The sequence below is a fragment of the Eimeria acervulina genome, genomic scaffold (genome assembly GCF_000499425.1).
Source record: "Eimeria acervulina Houghton genomic scaffold, Eah_scaff10, whole genome shotgun sequence".
In the NCBI taxonomy this organism is placed as follows: Eukaryota; Apicomplexa; class Conoidasida; order Eucoccidiorida; family Eimeriidae; genus Eimeria; species Eimeria acervulina.
The window spans coordinates 74422-95303 of NW_013549486.1; the positions used below are offsets into that span (position 1 = coordinate 74422).

General features: G+C 49.3%; 3 protein-coding genes across 3 annotated transcripts; all 3 read left to right on the plus strand.

Moving 5' to 3' along the window:
* Positions 1–383: 383 nt before the first annotated feature.
* EAH_00002940 (hypothetical protein, conserved) lies at positions 384–4531 on the plus strand (the record flags this gene model as incomplete). The annotated part of the gene is made up of 10 exons (XM_013394004.1): positions 384–575; positions 718–899; positions 1048–1194; positions 1837–2148; positions 2281–2407; positions 2561–2701; positions 2826–2979; positions 3599–3802; positions 3951–4130; positions 4329–4531. 10 exons carry the CDS (start codon positions 384–386, stop codon positions 4529–4531), a joined length of 1842 nt encoding a protein of 613 aa, XP_013249458.1.
* Positions 4532–7482: 2951 nt separating this feature from the next.
* On the plus strand, positions 7483–12680 carry EAH_00002950 (hypothetical protein; the record flags this gene model as incomplete). Its single annotated transcript, XM_013394005.1, has 14 exons — positions 7483–8124; positions 8255–8440; positions 8575–8741; positions 8900–9099; positions 9256–9482; positions 9642–9965; positions 10117–10269; positions 10452–10682; positions 10788–10917; positions 11101–11267; positions 11500–11589; positions 11742–12005; positions 12162–12272; positions 12447–12680. The coding sequence occupies 14 exons, from the start codon at positions 7483–7485 to the stop codon at positions 12678–12680; spliced, it is 3126 nt and encodes a 1041-aa protein (XP_013249459.1).
* Positions 12681–14170: 1490 nt separating this feature from the next.
* On the plus strand, positions 14171–19601 carry EAH_00002960 (Dynein heavy chain, related; the record flags this gene model as incomplete). Its single annotated transcript, XM_013394006.1, has 13 exons — positions 14171–14337; positions 14587–14887; positions 15415–15532; positions 15628–15925; positions 16348–16487; positions 16623–16741; positions 17378–17477; positions 17606–17818; positions 17970–18128; positions 18378–18496; positions 18606–18881; positions 18968–19175; positions 19300–19601. The coding sequence occupies 13 exons, from the start codon at positions 14171–14173 to the stop codon at positions 19599–19601; spliced, it is 2520 nt and encodes an 839-aa protein (XP_013249460.1).
* Positions 19602–20882: the final 1281 nt, after the last annotated feature.

The following is a 20882-nucleotide window of genomic DNA, read 5'->3' on the forward strand; positions in this document are numbered from 1 at the left end:
CGGGAAGCGGCAATACCTGCTCCACACGTATCAAACGGATCAGAGACATCAAACCGGCGGGGATGGATATATTCTCAGCAACCCCTAAAACACCTCAGCAGAGTGTTACAGAATCCACTACTGATAACATCCAATGCCTCACGCCGGATACAGTTCTGGATCCTACGCGAGATGTCGGCCGAGGTGGGAAAGTATGACACATGTGTGCGTTGAGCAACAAAACGGCGCTCCCGAATAAACCGTGTCACTGACCCAGTACTGCTGCTACATTCCTAATTGAAAATTAAAGCCTAGGGAGCTGACCCAATGAGCTACTATACTGGAGTGAAGAAAATCAATCGCAGTGCATGTGCTATGGCAAAGTCTTTTTGTCAGCCTGACACATGCTTGCACAGCTCCAGGCTTCTTTCAATCGACAGCTAGAGGAGTGCAGCAGAGGTATCCTCCGTAAAATAGACAAAATGCAGCAGCAAGCCATAAAGGCAAGGGAATGCGCAACTCAACTGAACGAGGCCACCGATCCTTCAGCGCCAGAGTTGTCAGTACCTTGCATTCCTGACGTTGTAAAAGATCTGGTGAGCAAATCATGGGGCACTCACGACGCGCTCATCGCCTGCAACGTCACGGAATTATGGACTGCCCTTCGTTCACAAAGTGTATATGCTAGAAAGATATGAAATGCTCTATTTGCCCACATTGCTGCTACTTGGCTTGTAGGAAAGTGCGCTGAGGAGCCCGGGTGCGTCAGGGATCACCGGAGGCGATCATGGGACAGCATCATCGGAAAGAGGAGCCAATCCTACGGACTCAGGGGCCAAAAGAGCCCTTGACAAAATGATGGGAGGGAAACTGCAGACCGAAAATGCACTCACCTCACTTGATATCAAGGCTGACAAGTGGTGATTTGATCTCACTCCTGCGCTTTATCTATGCTATTTGGAGGATTAAATAGCGCTTCCCCCCAGCGCAATTTTGTTCTGAGGGTGCCGTATGCATTCAAGAGATTGCTGTTTGAACTGGGAGTCTGTGGTGTCACCGGCGAAACAGGGAGGCATGGATGGATGCTGTTTCTCCAGAGGCGATGACGGACGCGCAGGCAACCAAGTTTTCCGCCTACCAGGAGCAGTTAAGGACCATAAAAGAAAAGCAGGAGACGATGAGGGCAAAACTTCAAGGGGAGTTGAAAAAAATGAGGTAGGGCCGCACGGTAGATACCTTGTTGCGCATTAAGCGAGACAATGGAAAAGGGATACTTGTAACCTACAAAGAGAGATACCGTAGATAAGCTTTTGAAAGAGAACGAAAACACCTGAGAGTTGCAAAGCAGTGAATACAGCTAGGAAAGGTGCGGAGCAAGAGGCGCGAGAAGGAGGAAGGCCTTAGTGGCGGCAAATGAAGAGAACCAGGGTCTCACTGACTGTGGTACTCGTGAGAAGCACAAAAAACATACATGCGCTTACGCGTTCATTCAGGAGCGAACTTAACGCCACTGCAGCTCAGCTCCGTGGTGACCTACAAAGCCTGGCAGACTGGAAGTGAGCAAGCTCTATGAGATGTTACAAGGCGTAGCCAATAAAATACGGGTGAACAGGGTTAGCGAGCACGACGGCGAAGCATAGGCAAAAACGCACAAACCTAGGAGCCAGCGATCAAGCCTGAGCCTGCGTTGACTGCCAGTGATACCATATATCTGCCCCAAGCATTGATTCCCTTATGCGCGAGTCCCCGTGAAGGCCGCCATTCGGGTCCCCCATCTTCTCACTCAGCAATGATGTGCAGCCTTTACGTGAAGCTGGATTTGCTTCTGCCATTTCTGCTATTGTCCGACCATGTTAGGCGGGTCTACGAGGAGGAGCTGCTGCTCAATGAGTTAGCAAGCGCAAGGCTCACGGATAGCATAACACAAGAGACCAGACTGAGAAAGACTGGAACAGAGCTGCGAATGAGGCTTGAGACCACTAGACTAGATGCACAAGAGACAAATAGAGAACTTCAGAAGCAACAATGTTCTTGCTGGTTGTTAGAGGATGAGCGCACGTCTGCCCAACATGAACACAGAGAAAAGCAAGCTGCCTTATCAGCTGCGCTTGGGGCTGGGCATGTGCCGACCGAGGTGCTGGCGACTCTCAACAGACGACTTGACGATGCGTAAGATAGTGCCGGCCCCAGATCTGCAGATAAGTCTTCTATCCGCTAGGTATATTGTTGCCCCAATCCTCCATTGTATCCACTGTCGACACTCGACTGATACCCTGCTTCTACATTCGGCCGCCAATGCAGGTTAATACCTCAGGAAGCTCAGGGACAGGGAAGTTCTTCCGGACCACAAGAGGAGCCAGAGCAAGCACTCAGAAGAGAATGTGCAGCCTTGAGCTGCCGCCTGGACATGCTAGTTGGTTCATTAAGGGTGAGCAAGTGATTGCAGCTCTAGTAACGGCAGAGCCTCGCAGCCAGGTGTGAACATTGTAGCCCCAGAGTAGCTCATGGTCATACGATGCCGACGATGAAGAATAGTGCTCAAGTGCAGAGACCGAGTCGCTGCCAGGTCTGCCCTTCGTAGGCGGAGCTTGGTACTGGGTCAGAGGGACCCTTCTGCAAGGTTCTGGAGGCATCACGTGACGTTGTCTATGCTCACCGACGGCTAGTCCTTGCGTCTGAAGCGGCAGACGCTGAGCAACAGAAGTTGGCACATATCAAAACGGTACTTGGCCCCTGCTGTAGAAAAATGCAACAAAGACAGAGACGATGCAGTGATACGAGCTAGTTGGCACACGGTGCAAAACTGAAGTGCACTCTCGTGCGCTGCCTCGCAATTATGCCCGCAGAGGCTAGAACTGAGCCAGAAGGAGGAAGCAGCCCTTCGTCTCCAGTTGGAAACTTTTCGGGATGCATTCGAAGAAACGCAGCGTGACGTGGATGTGCTGTTGAGGGTCAGAAAGGGGATTGTCCAGGAGCTTCCTTCGGCAATCGCTGGGCTTCGTGAGCCTTTCGACTTTTCGGATTCTTGCCTCGTTAGCCAGGGGAGTATGGATGGCTACAAGCAAGATATCATTGCTTGTGGACGGCAAAAGCTAAGGACCCTTCAAGCCATTAAGGTCAGAGTTCAGCTACACAGGAATGCAGCTCGTTAAGCGAAAATTCCTTTCAATGCGCGTACGGAGGGGATGATGCAATTCAGACTCTAGTGCGCGCATACACAAATATTGCAGGCGCTCCGCCGGCAAGTAGAAGCAATACAATGGCGAACACGTCTTCTGGAACTCGAGGCAAAAGATGTTAGTGAAAGGACAAAGGACATCCATCTTCTCCGCATTACCAGGAGCATGCAGCGGATTCTACAAATGCCAGGTAGGCCTGCTCGCTCTAGTGATGTGGCGTGGGGCGTGTCTTCTCACGATAATTGGAACTGCGCCTCCCTTGCTGCTGCAGTGACAAAGCAACAGTTACTTTCTGCCCTGTTGCTTGCTAGCATGCAAAAGAAAATAATGGCTTTGCCCTAGGGCGTTACAAACCTCGACGAACAGCGCATCCGACTTGAAAAAAAGAGTCAACCGGTGACCCTGGAAAATTCTGTTTCAGCGAAGCTGTTGATTTTCAGGGGGGGATATCCCAAATGGTGCCTCGGTTGTAGTGTCAAAGCAGCAGAGGGAACTTGGCGGCCACCAATGGGCCTCTCAGCTGCCTACAGATGGCTTAAAGGATGGTCAAGAGAGCGAGGTTGGGCTAGGAAGGCTTGAAGAGGAGCGCGCCGAGCTAGAAAAGAAGTCCGCTGCAGTGATAGCGGAGACTAGGCAGCGGGTATGTCCGTCCGCCTATGTTTCTAAACAGACGGCACCAAGGCCGGCGTACACTCTGGCGTTACGACTGCCTCGTTATGGCTTCAGATTTAGCGTTTGTCAGCAACTTGCAGCCTCATTTGAACGGTGGCTGGGGTCAACGCTGAGTATCAGCCTTGAAACAACACAAAACTGTGCTTGTAGTATTCCATCTGGCGGATGAATCGCATGTTGCCCCGCAGGAAATGGCGATAGAAAGAACAGAGCGGCAGCTGGAGCGTGTCAATCAGAACCGAAAGTTCAAGCAGCGTGTAATTGTCCTTCGCCGTGCTCAGGAAAAACAGTCCAACAAATGTAAGCTGAATAGGAGACATGCAAATTGCACCAGGAGGGCAGGCCTTGCAGCTAGCGGCTTCGTAAGAACTACGGAACGCTAACGCAATGGGGTACATCAATATGCCAACCCCGTAGTGTATGCCGTAATCCGCCGCTTATGTTGGACTGCTGTAAACACTGGCACTCTAGCTGTGAATTGCTGAGCTATTTGGGCAGATGCCGCTAGAAGGAATGCCTCAGCAGCGTGGGAACCAGCAGATGACATACGGATGGCCTCCCAGATGAAGATGCGCTTACGGAAAAATACAGAATTGATTAACTCACTTTCCGAAGAACTTAATGCGTTACGAGAGCGGAGCGTCATTTTCTTCCAGGATGTACCGGAAGCACGCCCACTCAAGCAGAAGCCTGCTCCTTAAGCGAAAGGGATTGTGAGGAAGCTCGCAGCGCGATGCGTTTGACACTATGGAACCAACCATCCAAGTGCTGGTCGCGTTTCCCCGTTCAACTGAAAATCTTGTAGTGGCGCTGGCACCGAGTCTTGTGCCACCAGCCTCTCTGAGCCTAGCGCTCTCTCGCAGCGAGACTCAGCTACAGGAGTCGAAATGAGCGCAGTTTTCGAGGTGTCTAAGGCTCAGTCGTTGAACAATTGCCCCAGAGAATGCCTGAGTGTATGTGTTCTGCCAGCGCACCGGGAATCAGCTAAAATTGACAGCTACAATTGCCCGTGGTGGGGAATGTAGTTCGCACATATACGGCTAACGCCATTTGCACCCCTTACTTTACCTGAAAATCATATAATGCGCGCAGTATATTTACTTGTGCTACAGAGCACCTCAGCGCGTGCGTTTAACTTTACGAAAGGCACTATATTGATAAACATTGTGCTGTGGCGCTTCCGCTGTTGGCTTACAGCGTGCTCGTTCCCCATAGGGAGCTTGTGTGCTGGCTTCGTAGGCGCTGCGCTGTGCAAGGAAAATATACACAATTTTGCCGCTTCTGTGCTGTAAGAAGTTTGCGGAGCAGGAGCTGAGTGCGCCTGCCTACCACGCAGGTAGGGGTGCAAGTCCTGCGTATCAGAAAACATACTTCAAGTTACTTCTGCTTAGGGGCGAGTTTCCACCATGCAAGCAGGCTTCATTGTATTTGCCTGCGCTACGTAGGCTGTCTCGCTGTATGCCTGCCCCCATAAGGCGAATTAATAGTCTTGATGCGGCACTCGTACTAGGAATGCAACGCTTCGTACTGACACTGCAGACAGTAGTGGATACTTTCACTTCCACCACTTGTTGTACTTTTTTGTCAAAAGCCTGCCTCACGACGGCATCAAAACAGCAGCAAGGCATACGGGGGCTTATTTGTTAGCAACCAGCCGAGGCATATGCCAGGCACAGTGCAATCAGTGAACAATGAAATGGCCTAAAATAGGAACGATCCCGGTACAGGGCTTGAGAGTGCATGCCAACTTTACCCGCTGCCACCTGAAACCTTCTCCCAAAGACAGCCTTCACTTCAGTAGGTTTCCGGCACTGTTCCAATGCAGGGATTCTTTGCAGCAGCCCTCCAAGGATAGAGGGTGGTCAAAGGACCCCTATTTGCAGTTCACAGAACACACATTCCCCATTGAGTGGTTGCGGTTGGTGTTCTTCGTCGTGCATTGCTGTAAAGAAAACTCCGTGTAAAGCTTGAAAGCTTACTCCGTGAGGAAAACGTAAGATAATGAGGCGCAGCGCTCCCTCTACAGGTTCAAGGACTACGGAAGTTCAACGGGAGGGGCAAACGGGCGGCCTGGACCGCAAGATTCCAGCTTATCTAGTATGCCTTCAAAGTCTTCTTGTGCATCAAATGCATGTGAAAAGCGTTCTGCCGCACCATTCGACAGTTGTTATGCCTTCGACTGCGACGCGGAACAAAATTGTGCGCTGGATGGTCCGGTGCAACGCTGTATTAGAACGAATTTGCTCAATTTAAGTGGACAAATTCTTGCACCCTACACAATGGTGCAAGGAAAGAGCATTGTGTGGCTCCTCCTAACCTTTGAGGAATTTGACTACAATGCAGCAGCCAGCCTGCGCAGGCATGCTTAGTGCGATGTGTCCGGGTTTTGACACAACCCCACGCGATAGTGACCTCCAGGGTGCATCCCATGGCTGAAACACTCTAAAAGATCGTGTTCACCTTCATTTCTTATGAATTATCTCGGAAATTTCCCTTAATATTCCGTTATGCTCTAGAAAATAACTCTGAAAAACAATTTTCGTGCACCTTTGCTCTAAAGGACCGGAGACACTGCGCGCCCCCTCTGTGAGCCCCACAAAGAATAGTAGTGGGCAGCGGGTTGAAACTTTTTTGGTTCTCCATTTAAGAGTTAGAATGGATTTTTTCATGAAGGTGAATCTGTTTACAAACTTTCCTTGCCCTCTCGTGACCCTTTAGAGAAGCAGGGGAGCTGGAATGCAGCCGCAACACCAGCGCAGAGAGATACTTCGCCACGGCCGCTCGTTTGTATTGGAATGGTGTCTTTCATAAACTTTTTATGGAAGCAAATTAGGTCAAAAGTTACCAGCATCTAAGAACCTGGTACTTGGCCCCACGCCGGTGGTTCAGTTTTTGTTTTCCAGCACCCATTAGACGACGAACGAGTGCAGGAGTGCAGCGAATGCCGCTGGTGCAGCGGAACGTACTCCGTGGGAGTAATGATGCTAATTAGAAACGCATTAAACGTTTAGCCGCCGGGTGAATTGCTTCCTGTCGCTTCTGCAGTGCGTGAGGAACGGGATGTTCTCGACCACCATAAGGGCGGGAAAAAGTTGGGCGGTAGGAGGAGTAATAGCGTTGTAGGCTAGCTGAACGCAAGCCGTGAAAGCACAACTTCGTATAGATTCGGAGGCATGAGTCCCTTTTGCCCTCTTTATCAATATACATTACGTTTATTTGGGAGACAATTTGCCTCTACACACGTAAAGCACCCGCAGCAGGCACCGTAGACTTCGCCGAGCAGGGCCCTAATGGACCCTTGAAGAGGATTGTACTAAGCATAGGATCAGGCATGGACTGTTGATGGATTTCTCGAGAGGACTACTCTCAGGAGCTCGGGGTATCTCGTACAGCCGTTCCAGGCCCTTCCGGGCAGTTGCACTTCTTTGCAGCCCACCAAACATCGCGCTGCTGAAAACTGCAAAGTAAACTGGAACGGCGAAATGCACCATTTGCAGGCTATTCCAGGACAGAGAATACACTACACTCGACACTGAATCCTCAGCAAACGGGTGGTTGGTGCAACGCGACACTCAGTTGTTCTCTGCGGGGCAAGCCTTTCACTAGGTGGCAGCTGAATACTGCATCTTGGCAATTGAAGGTATCAGAAACGATGTCTGATGTGGTTTCCGAAACTCCAATGGCAACCCCAGATGAGAACATGGGGCATGGCACGAGTAACCCACAGGGAGGATCAGCACAATGCAACGGAACAGCAACGCACGGCCCCCACTCTTCGATGGAAGACCCTTGTTCCCTGCCGGTAGCTGAAGAGCTAGCCAGGTGGCTTGTCGCTCAGATTCAGTTGCCTGGCTTCGTCGCAGATGAAGACTGGACCCCGGAGCACACGACGGAATTCGCTAGATTCTGCAATGACGAGAACCGCAAGCAGTGGTTTCTATGGATAAGCAAGCCTTCATGCAGAACTCCACCGAACCTCAAGGAAGAAGGTGAATCCGTTATGGAAAGATGGCGCTCTGCTAGGCTCTCGTTTAGCGATGAACTTCCTGCACACTGCATCGGCTCAATGCTGCAGCAGACAACTGCTGAGGAGCCTAGTGGAAATGGATTGGTTTTTGTCGGGAAGCGAAATGGGTTGGTGAGGCACCGAAATGCGGAGGAGCAGCTGCTGTGCCTTTCATTCCACGGCGACGTTCTTTCGCGTCTTGCTGCCGTCATTCGCGGTGTCCACATCCCGGTGCTCGGAGACAACCATGCTTGGCCACAAAGCTTCAAAAGAGAGCTTTTAAGAAGGGTAGGAGCTGGCGCAACTGGGAAAATAGAACCAGGAGTTGTAGAAGGGTTGGGTAAGTCACTCTATAATACATGGCAATATGTGACACTACGTGGAGGGGCAAAAGCACTGCCTTTCGCTATCTCCGCAGTTGAGTAACTATGTCGGCCGCATGACGGACATAGTGCATCGTGCCCAGGGATGCGCTAAGCTTGTCCTTCCATTGGAGGACCTTGGAGATACTGAGGGATGCCTATGCGATCGGGACCTGGTACAACGGCTTGAGGCACTCGTCGTGTGTTGGACACGGCAAGTGAAAGAAATTCTAGCGCTGCAGGTGTGTTTCCAGTTCATGTTTACAGCAAATATGTGCTGCTCAAGTACCTCGCCATACATGGTTGCTTTACTGAATATATAGTTTTCACGAATGGTCTTCACGCTGTTTCCGACGGAGAACTGCATCTTGCTCAGGACGGTCCGGAGGGGGCAGTAGAATCAGGGCACCTCGGGGAAATTCAGCGGTGGACCGAGCATGCTCAGAACCTAGCTTCACTTCTTGAGCAGTTTCAAGAAGAATCTTTACACTCTGTGCTCAAGATATTAAATGCGGCGAAGTCATCTTACGCCAAGCCATTTCAGTGTGTGACCACCAGGGTTGCTTTGAGTTCCTGCACACGCTCTTGGTCCTAAGGAGGCAAACCGATACGCCGTCCAAAAGGCTAGTTGCACCGATATTTTGGGAATTACGAAATCCTAAAACGCTTTCTATAAGAGCGCAACCTGTTTTTGATTGCAGAGCTGCACAGCATGAGGTTGCTGTTGCCGCACACTTAGCGGATGAAAACTTGAAGTTTCTGGAAGTGCTTCGAGGGCCTTGTCAGGCTTTACGAGAAGCTGATTCAACGCAGATACCTCGAGTAGCAACTAGACTCCTGATGGCTGTGCGAATCGTTGCAACACACAGCAAGTACTACACGACTCCCGAAAGGATTGGTGGTAAGCAAAGAGACAACCCCAAACTCGACAGGCCTCCACAGAGAAACCATCGGATTTAGGGGTCCCGTGCTTCACCCGGTTAGCAGGTTTCTTCTGCTGGTCACGCATAGAGGAGAAGCCTCATTTTTCACTTAGTCGAGGTTGGGTGCTCCACAGGCCTGCTGCGGAACATCGCGGGAGAAATTATTCGGCGAGGTCAGGCCTCAATAAATGTTGATTCTATATGGTCTGGAAATGTGGCGGAGCCTATGGAAAGTCTGAGGAACGCGGTTCAATGCGGGTTAGCTCTAAACAAGATTTTCAGCCAGCTTTCTACGTTGATCAAGGCGGAGGGAAAGGCTGTATGCAGTTGGGACTTCGCAGACGGCGCGGCGTTTGCAGAGGTGACTTTACTAGACAGGATAACGCCATTGTGCTGTTGAAACAACGATGATGGGTTAAATATTTGCAGTGTACCATTTTGCCCACACCAAATGAATTTGCTATTCCTTTCCGTCTGAGTGCGGCTTCTGTGTTCTCTTCCTTGTGTGCACTGGTTCTAGAGCGACGCCTTTGTACAGAGATGTAGCGACCTGTTGGACGTCTGCCAAGCCCAGCTCCAGTTCAACCCCACAGTTCAGTTAAGGCAGCATGAGGCAACAGTGTCCTCTAAGGAGGAATTCCAGACGAAAGCTCAGCAGAACAACGTTCATCAAAATCAACTACCATTTTTTGGTGCATTTCAAACTGAGTCAATTCGCTGCAACATAAGAGATATTCAAGAAACATTTGGAAAATCTCTCTCGAGGTTGCGTGCAATGGGACGCAGCGTGCTCCATGTTAAAGCTACTAACTGGCATACTGAATACGCTCTATTTAAGGAGCAGGTAAAAAGGCATCTTCATAGCAATGAACAATCTTTCCCCTTCGGTTGGTTGGAATCCTTTTCGATGTTGCAACAATAAAGCAAAGCGGCAGGACATCTTCTCTTATGCCGATTATATACGATGTGTCACCCCGTTTGGAGTCACATTGCAGGTTCGTGACCAGGAATGCATGTATACGAACGTTATTGCGACTGCTTTTAAACGAGTTGCTACAGTTGAGGAAGCGTGTGAGATTTACGATGGCTTTAAAGTTCTGGCGAAACGACCGAAGATCCAGAGATTTTTGGAGAAGAAGGCCGGGGAGGTGTGGAAGCTCTTTCTCCAGGCAAGTTGAAACAAAACTATCACGTCAACTGAACCCTTGAACCTGACAGAGTCGCGTAGCTGCCTCCCAGTTCAAACAAGCTGGGCTCAGAACATCTGGGTGTCGACAAGAAGTATATCGTTACTTTCAACCATGCGGCCCTGCAAATGCGTTCCTGGCAGTCTTTACTCGCCATCAAAAAACAGTTTGATAATCTAAAAAGATCTCGGGCGGCTTTTTTGGTGACAAGAGTGCTCCATCCAAACAAATCAGGTGCTGCACTTTGGTGCCGAGGAGCCGCCATATATTTGCAGCGCAAGCTGCAGACTCTCCGTAGAGTCGCTTTGCCAGCAGACGGAAAGGACGCTGAGCAAGCGCTGGAGCTCTTTGAAACTGTAACAAGCATGCTGCAGGTGCGTATACAGCTGACTGCTTGGTGGATGCACTTAATCACCCACTAAAACACGTTTGCACCTATGAATATTTATTAATTTTACTGGGGTGCTGCACATCTGCAGAAATTCGTGGAGAAATCTTTTCAGGAATGGCTACAGGATATCGAAACCCTTCATCCATCTGGGCAAGCCAGCCAACCTTCTGATCTCCCCCAGTTTGGCTGTGACATTTACATTCTAACCAAAGGACGAGGTTAGTCGATCGGTAGGGTCCTGTTGAATCCATGCAGCTAGGCTAGCCGGCAAAGACCACAAGCTGCATTGCAGACTCGGCTGTGCCATACACTTTTCACAGTTTCGTGGAGCCGAAGCCTTATTTTACCAGTCTGGAGACTCCTTGATATTGCCGACCTAATAATGTTATACTTTGCTGTAGGCGGTGGGCTAGAGCTGAATTTTGACAAAGGGCTTCAGCGGGTTTTGCAAGAAGCTCGCTTCTGGCAGTGCTTGCAAGACCAGACTATCCGGCTTCCGTTTTCTATCCTCGAGATAATGAGGCACCAGGACCGTCTATTCCTTCTCCGGCAGCATGTGTCAAAAATTGTGAAAGCATACAACGCCATATTCGAGGGTCTATCGGCAAGTTCTACACAAACGGAGCCAGAGCCGGCGAAGTAGCGATTCGATTGCAAACACGCCGACGCTCCATATCGCTTCACATGCCTTTTAGCACAGGCGGGAAGCCTTTGACAAGGGAAAGTCAACGTAGCCACAAAGGCGGTCCCAATAGAGCATGCCAGAAACATGGGAATGTTCTGTCAGCATGTGCCCTCAGCCCGAAGAGCGACGTCTGTTCCAGCATCATTTTGGCGCCCTTGACAAAAAAATTGCCCCAGGAATCCAGAAACTGACATGGAATTCGAAGGTAAGGGGGCCACAGCATTCCAATCATGCGTGAAAAAATATTAGCTTGCGTTCAGAATACTGGTCCTTTCAGGCACGACGTGAAGAATGGAACAAAGCTCGACAGACATACTGCGGCCAACTATTACCATGCTGATCCATGTTGGATTGCAGGGTATTAAGGAGTTTTTCGTGCGTGACGTATGGAAGGACTGCCAAGAAGTTTCCGAATACGTGAATCGTTTTCAATCTGCAAAAAGAGCGATTGCTGGAATTATGGAGGCGGCAACCCATGTGCGCCTAATATGCGTCGACAAGAAAAGCACACGGGAACTTGAAGACTTCCTCTGTCAACAAACTGAGATCCATACAGCTGCTCTACGACTCTTGAAAGATCATTACAACGAACTTTTGGGCAATATTCTTAGGGTTCAAGAGGTATGCCGTACGCGATTCCTCTTGCGATAAGGATATGGAGTTATGAGATTGCTGCAGAGAGCTGCATTACCCGTACCCTCTTTCTTCACTTAGTAGAGCGGTGGGTGCTTAAGCTATCGACAAGCAAGTCGGGTTGTCACACGTTCTCATTCGCAGCTGTTCAAGGAGCAGAACAAAGATGTACAAAGAGAATGGGCAGCATTTGTTGATAGAATAGACGCTGAATGGCGGGAGACACTGAGAAAAATTGCCCGAATGTCTCTTCAGGTGAGACTGATTCCCCAAGGGTCGTAGTTGTCGAGCTGGGCGGAAAGTTGAACAAATGCGGCTCAGGGTTCTGGCAGCCTTTTTGTAGAAACGAAGCGTTGGCGCTCAGTGTAATGTTTTTACCACCCTCACGGTCCAGCGTTCCCCGTTGATTTATGGCCCGTTTCGCCGCAGGAGCTTGCGACAGCGCTCTACCCAAAAGAAAGCAAGCGGAATTCCGTTGATGCGTATCCAATGCTGCGGATTTTTGCCGTGCTTTGCCTTGACGAGGTGGATGGGAACTGCAGTCGGATGATGTTTGACCCACCAATGGATAAATTGAAGACAACAATGGAAAGGGTCTGCAGCGACGCCATCCAAACACTGAGCTACTTGCCCAAACTGTCTGAATCATTGGAGGAAGGGTGAGTTGCCTTAATAGGATGACACAAGGAAAAGCCATCAAGCTTTTTCGAGCTTTCAAGCGAGGTAGAGCGGTCATATCGAGAGGCAGGCTCTATGCTCCATGTGTTTGTCACAGAGACGCACCAACGTCCTCGAGTGAGCAGGCGGAGCTAAGCCAATTGGGTCTTGCGCGTCAGATTAAAAACAACGTGGCATATTGCTCTGTTTCTATTACTGCAATGCCTTATTGGCTAATGTCGGTTCCAAGGAGCCTATTCTTTGTCTCTCTCAAGCCGTCTGGAGCAATGCCTGGTTTACCCACGCAGTACTCTAAGAGCTAACTGCGCGAACAAGGTCTGGTAAGCCCACGACCCATACGGATTTGCGTGGCATTTTTCATGCATGTTTTTGTAGGTGAGGAGGGATATTCTAAACCAGCAAACAGCTGGTATACTGCACTTGCTACAGACGAAGAGTGTGAAAAGCTTGCGTCACAGGTACAACTTTGGGCTGCTGCTGACGCATATGAGCATTCATGGGGCACTCAGTAACAGCTGCAAGAAAGTAAACCGGTGTGTACACTTAGAAACGATCTGCGATGCAATCCTCCGCGCAGGTCTCCCGATGCGTAGCAAGTACGGCCCATAAAGTCCTTGAACGCCTGAAATGGTGGAGCACCAATTATTCGTGCCTGGTGGAAGAGAATGCAGAAGCTTTAAGCCTATTGCTCCAGCGCTCGGAGCAGCCGTTACAGCTGGTTGTGTCTTCCATCCAGGAATACAGCGACTATCACAGTGATATACAACAGGAGGAATCAAAGGTTAGCTTATCAGTGTCTGAACAAGCCAGCAATTGCCTACTCATGGCTTGAACGCTCTCCGCTCTGGCGGGCTTCTTATGTACTGTTGATGCGTGCATGCCTTCAGACGGTTATTTGTTTCCTAGAGACGGACTTTACACAACTAAAACAGTCTTTGCTAGAGCAATGCCAGATTAAGCGAACGTCCTTCACAGCGTATTTGCACGAAAGTGCAAGGAAACAACAACATGAAGTCTTCGATTTTATTGAGTGTGAGCACGTAGAGCCCTCGCCTTCCTGAGAAAAACGGGTTTAATGCGATTTGTCTCTTCATGAGCTCCTCAAATACTGAGCGAGAAATCAATATGGTGAGTAGCACATTTGGCGTGGATGCATCGCGCAGCCAACAGCAAGATTCTACAGCGGGTACCCACGAATACCGAAGAGCTGCGGAATCAAGTGGAGCTATGCAGCTATTGCAAAGAGCAGCTACCATTCTTACGCAGCAAAATCCAGCCTATTCAGGAACAGTTTGCAACTCTTCGAGACTTGCGAGGTATAAGCCCGATTTGCAGTATCTAGGGTCAAGTACAGAGCTGCTTACAAATGTCATTTCAGAATGAACATAGCCCAGTAAGGCTGGTATAGAGCCAAATCTCCTTTGGTCTCCTGTCGAGACTAAAGGACATTTGCACTCCTTGAATTACAATTATTAATGTATGCCTGGATGGAGAGCGAAGACTTTGTTGGCGCCTGCGGAACTCTTGTGGAAATCATTTCAGTGAATGTTTCTGAAGAGGAAACTGCTAACCTTGGAAAACTCACGCCAGAGATCGACGGATTCGTGGCAACGCTAGAAGCTGCAGAGGCTATGCTCATTCGGTGCGATGCAAATGGTACCATAGAGAGCACGTGCACTGGGATGGTAGACTACGTCTCCATCCGCTGACCACAGAGCTCGCTGAACAGTGGACTATTATTGAAGAGGCCTCTCTCACACTTCACTGTAGAAACTTATCAGGCGATGCTTCCCATCGATTGACACCCAGAAAAGTTCACCATAGGCCTAGTATTTCTACAGAAAAAGGCTCAACGGTGTGTTTTGTACAACTTGTTCTGCCCGCGTGCCAGGACCAAAAAGGCAATGAAAGTGGATACGGAAATTCTTGTCAACGCTTTGGGAAGAAGGGCGTCTGAGCTCTTCAAACAATTTACTGCATCTGCTCCGTTTGACGGATCTTCCTTTAAGTACGAGGCGTCCACAGCTTTCGGCATTATACAGGGCTTCAAAGCTGAATTAAGCAAACTTTCTGCTGACCGGGACCAACTTATTCCTATCCTTGAATTCTTTGGCATTGAATATCACACTAGCCGGGACCTGGAGCAGATGCAGGGTGATATCGAAAAGCTATGGGACGTCTGGTCACTAAAGGTCAGTCACGTGCATTACCTGATGCACAGTTAATCTGCCCAACTTAACGCACAAAGCTAGTGCTACAGTACACAAGCAACATGCACTCAAGAGCCCATAGCTCCAACATACAGCTGCCTCCGCTTTGTGGAAACTGGACAGAATAAGTGGGACGCAGCGTGGGAGTCAATGAGTGCCAAGCCATTTTATTCACTGGACGTCCCAGAAATTCGTGCTCAAGGAGAGGCTTTCCTTGAAAGTCTCTTAAACATAAAGGAAGGAAGGGACTGGGCAATCTGGCGAAAGGTTCACCTGGAGCTGGAACAATTAACACAGGCGCTACCGCTCATTACGAACCTCTTAGACCCCGTTAGTAGCATACGAGCGCCTTGGTAGTACCGAAAGCCATATGCACTACAACCCTTAAAGGAACATGGAAGGAATTGAGCCTTTTGCATATTGGGGCTTTCCGTTTTCTCGTGAATGCATTTGGCCATGCTGTGGTATATAATGTCACGGATATAATAGTGATTGTAATGTGCATTCAGGCAATTCGAGATCGTCACTGGGACAGAATCAAAGCCGAAGTTGCAGAAAAGTTCGACCAACGCTCTCCCGATTTTACTTTGAAGTCCGTGTTTCACCTGGATCTCCTGAGACGATCCGGTGCGTCTCATAACACTTTCAAGACTTCCTTACGAATACACACACAGCCTTTGCTGTAAACCTGATAAACACGATGTATGCTCGGGCTCTTGCAGATTTGATCTCCCGTCTTACTGACGAAGCGCGGAAGGAATTCAAAATTGAGGCTGCTTTGAATGAAATCATAGCTGTGTGGAGTTCCTTAGAGCTTAACATAGTGCCATACAAGAACAACATGCTCCGCGTCGAGGCAGACGAGGGCCTTCTGGCTACGCTGGAAGAGCATTTGCTAAGTCTTTCGACCATAAAAAGCGACCAGTTTCACTTCCCGTTCAAGGACCTCGTGTCCTACTGGGAGGCGACTTTATCCACGATTGCTGAGCTTCTGGAGCTGCTGCAGCAGGTGCAAAGACAGTGGGAATATCTGGAAAATGTCTTCCGAGGTGGGTTGATGGCTTCCTTAGAACACGAATGCGGGAATGGTGTATCGTGACGATCCAAAGACAACTCATTCATTCATTGCTCATGCCATGACAGGATCTGAAGATATTCGCATTCTACTACCACAAGAGGCGACCTTATTTGACAGAACTGACAGGCTGTTCTTCTACACATTGCTTAACTTTCAGCAGGCCTCGACGTTGGTCAATGCATGCAGCCAGCCCAACATACGAGAAGAGCTTCGTCTCATGAATGATGATTTAGAAGATATACAAAAATCTCTGGACGACTATCTTGAGAGGAAGAGGTTTGTCCGATAGCACCCGATGCCGATTTTGCTTATCCAAATGCGCTTCGCCTCTCCATTTTCAAGCTAAGCTGTGTATTGTTTTCAGGCAAGAGTTCCCCCGCTTCTACTTTGTCTCTAATTCTGACATGCTGGAAATATTGGGAGAAGCAAAGGATCCAGAAAAGGTCCAGAAGCACATCAAGAAGTGCTTTCAAGGAATTAAGAACCTGGACCTTGTGCCACCCGGTGCGGCCAGCGTTCATTGTTGCTACCTTTGCGAAAATTTGAGCTCTTTAGGGTAGGCGCTTTAGGGTAAGCGCTGATTATCACATGACAGTTTTTTGAAGCGACGTTTGGCGACCATTTAGTTGTGCTTTGCAGGCAAACGTGGAAACAGGTGCTGGGAAGCTGACGGGTTTACTTCATGCGAAGGAGAGCGACTGAAATTCACTCCACGACCTGTGACAGTGGAAGGAGGAGTGGAGCAGTGGCTAAACAAGGTATAGAGAGCAGAAAGGGCAGCTTTTGAAGAAACCGGAGATCAATATGCTCTACACATCTCCAAGAATGCATAATGATCTCAGGGCTAATGCTGCCTGCAGATTACGCGAGCGATGCGCGATACTTTAACGAAACAACTGGTAGCTGTCCACCAGCAAAGTATGGCACATGGGACGAAGAAAGACAAGTGGATCAAAGACAACTGCTTTCAGCTGGTCATAACATCTTCCCAGATTAGTTGGTGAGCAAGTGCTTCTGCTAGCTGCCACTGAATTTTATTTTCTCCACTCAAACCACACTGACCCAGCCCCTTGTGAACTCCTCTTGCGTCACTAGGACTATGGAAACCGAAAGCGCTCTCCGCCGGCTCAGCAGAGGAAACAAATTGGCCCTTAAAACGTTGAAGCGCCATCAGTCGAGACAGCTTCTGCATCTGGCAGAACTTATGAAGAGGGCTGGGAGTGACAAAGAAAGGATGAAGCTAAAGCCACTAGTGACCGTTGAAGTACACAACAGAGACGTACATGTAAGAACGAAGTGCCTCGATGCCATATTGCACTATACCACTCCTGCACTTTCGCAGCAAGTAACGCAGATTGCTTCAATTGCACGTTCAAACGATTGCGCCTGCACAGGAAAAACTGATGCAGAGTCGCTGTGACAGCGAGCATCACTTTTCATGGACTTCACAGCTCAGAATGGAACTGCGGGAAGACATTCACGAACCAGAGAAAAGTGATCTGCACTCGGAAGAATGACAGTTGCGGCATGGCCTTTGTGAACACAGTGTTAAGTCACTGAAACAGTATCCATCGACTCACTATGTACCTTGTTGAAGTAGTCTTCTGTGTGTTTCCTTGCAGATGGTATTTCGGCCCCCTTAATGCAGCCTGGATTTTCAGGCGCCTTGGTATGCCAGTGCCTTCAAACGGAAACAGTTACTCCTTATGGCTACGAGTACCAGGGGATTTACAGTCGGCTGGTCATAACCCCACTGACAGACCAGTGTTTCATGGCGCTTACATTCGCTTTGCACTTGAGACTCGGCGGGTCGTGTCAAGGGCCTGCAGGAACTGGTCGGCAAACTCCACAGTTGCGTATGATATCTCAGGGAACCTGTTGATTGCTACTGTCATCCGTCATAATTATTTTTTTCGCTATAAGCACACTACAACCACGACTAAGTGATATGACAACTGCGTCGTCGGTTCCGTTCATTTGGTGCAGGAAAGACCGAGACCGTGAAAGACCTTGGAAAGACCCTGGGGAAATTTGTTATTGTTTTCAATTGCTCTGACGCACTAGACTACGTGTCTCTAGGGAGGATATTTAGTGGGCTGGCTCAAAGTGGCGCTTGGTGCTGCTTTGACGAGTTCAACCGAATTGGTTTGGAGGTCCTCTCCGTGGTTGCACAGCAAATATCAACTATTCAAAACGCCTTAAGGCAAGTAGCGTTTTTGATGTCTGATGCGTATGGAAATTACTCCATGGCGTCCGCATGATTATCCTACTCTCCTTCGTGCTTGTTCTGCAGGGAAATTGCGTCGGATGATCACGTCCAACGAAAGTTTTTTTTTGAGGGACAGAGGGTACGCCTAGACCCTGGCTGTGGAATATTCACCACCATGAATCCAGGGTACAGAGGGAGAGCCGAACTACCTGACAACCTGAAAAGCCTTTTCCGGCCAGTTGCGATGATGACACCGGATGCCGCTCTCATATGTGAAATTTTGCTGATGGCTGAGGGATTTGACGTAAGCTGCAACAGGTGCTACTTTCGTGCGTACCCGAGCGTCGTGGAGGCACGAACAATTCAGGGTCCCTTTATTTAATCATTCATGATTCTGCTGTGGACAACTTCAGAACGCTAGACTACTTTCACGGAAAGCTACTGCGCTCTTCCAGCTGATGGCGCAGCAGCTTAGCAAGCAGGACCACTATGATTTTGGACTACGCCCAATCCGTGCAGCACTGCAAAGGGCAGGGGAAATAAAGCGTCAGGCTAGTGAATCCATGGTGGAACAAGCTGCCGTAATCCAAGCAATCCTTGACATGGTTGTCCCCAAAACAGTGCCAGACGACTTGGATATTTTGTTTGCGCTTGTCAAGGATCTTTTTCCAGAAGCTGAACTTGCTGAAGTAAGCATGGTGTGCCTCAACTGGCCAGAACAGCAACGTAGCAACATGGGCAAGGTTCATGAGCGCGTGCTGCGCACTTTCTTCAGAGTGAATCCGAAACCCTTAGGGAGGCTCTGGAAGTGATCATAGAGAAGAACGGTTGGACTAAAGTTGACCATCAAGCAACTAAAGCTCAACAATTGTATCAGTGCATGCGCACTCGTCATGGAAATATGATGGTTGGAAGTACCCTCTCCGGAAAGTCTACGGTGTTGTCAATGCTTGAGCAAGCGTTGACCTACCTCAGTATTGGAGGTTAGCCTGCGTGGTTACGTATTCAAGTCGACATCAAGACTCTGAGTCCAATAGTTAGGATAAAGACGTATTTCACCAGGGAAAGAAATGCCAACTGCGGAGTGCGAGCCTGCTGAAACCTCAGGATTGGACTACCCTACCGTCAGGAGGTGCGTAGTCAACCCCAAGTCACTGGATGGGGCTGAGCTCTACGGTGGGTTCAGCCCCACTACACGAGAATGGACAGATGGCGTATTTTCAGCATTGCTTCGGACATGCTGCAACGAAGTTCAGCAGCAAAGCCGAAGCAGCAGATGGGTTGTGCTCGACGGGCCCGTGGACACAACATGGGTAGAAAGTATGAATTCGTTGCTCGATGACAACAAGACACTGACTTTAACAAATGGAGATCGAATTGAACTGCATTCCCAGGTGGGTGCTCCTTGACATAACAGCAGTCTTTGGCATTGAAATGCAAAAGTGGCCTTTTGCGCCATGCGGGGAGTTCGGCTCAGGTTTCATTGCTCTTTGAAGTAGAAAACCTGTCAGCAGCGTCTCCAGCAACCGTTAGTAGAGTGGGCATTCTCTTTATGGACCCCACAATGCTAGGTAGGACAGTAGCCCTGGAAACTAAAGCTTGCGTGGGAGGACAGATCAAGATGCACACTCTGAAAGGACTGAATATAATCATCGAAGTTATACGAAAGACATAGTGTGCACGGGCAAGGCTTAATGAGCGAAAATCTGGGAGGTGGGACTTGCGACGGTTTAGGTTGGGTACCGTACGTGGAAGCGTGGCTGTCCAGGCAATACGGCGCAGACGATTCAGCAAGATATCTTCGTTCTCTCTTCGACAAGTATCTTCCGAAAGTGCTGCAGGTATGGATATTCGTCAGAAAGTGGTGTTGCGCACCGGAAAGAGATTTAGACTTCAGGAACACACTTGTGCGATGGCGCACAAGGTATGACCCGGAAATGCGCACTATTCAGCTCCCACCAACAAGAGTAAACGCGTACGCCACCTATGATTGCTTCACAGAACCATGTTCCATCAATGACTTTTAACGCAGGCAGTAAATGATTGTGAGCAAGTCGTAAAACAGTCTGAAATAGGGGCAGTTATATCCCTATGTCGACTTTTTGGTGCATTCGCTTCGCAGTCAAACGTCAATGCCAAGGTCAGTGACCCACGCACTTCACGTTCGCTAAGCAGCGGTTGGTTTACCTGTAGTAGGGGGGAGCTTACCTGTTCGCTCTGTTGTCTGAAGTTGAACGTCAAGTGCAATTCTCTGTCTGCAAAGTCTCAGGGGCATGGAACGCAGTCCTTTTTGGAAAAGCTCTTCCTGTTCTCCCTCACATGGTCTGTCGGAGCAGCTGTTGCTGAAGCCAGCCGGCAACATTTTGATTCTACAATTCGTCAGCTGAGCAACAGCTTTCCGCCATTGCATACCGTTTATGATTATGCTTTGAGCTCGGAGAAGGGTGATTGGATTCTCTGGGAGGACCGGGTGCCGTCGCCATACAGGTAGCGCCCAGATGATTCATATTGAAAACCCTATCTCTCTGCAGGCTTTCTATACCTCGGAATATGCACTGTGGAGCGTCCCCATATAATTGTTGACACTTGTTCAGAAGTGTTGCATTCGGTCGCTTCACGGCCTTTGCCGCTCCGCTGAGGGTAACCCGTTGAAGAAGGCATGCAGTATATGTGCTGCCCCAGGCCTCTAG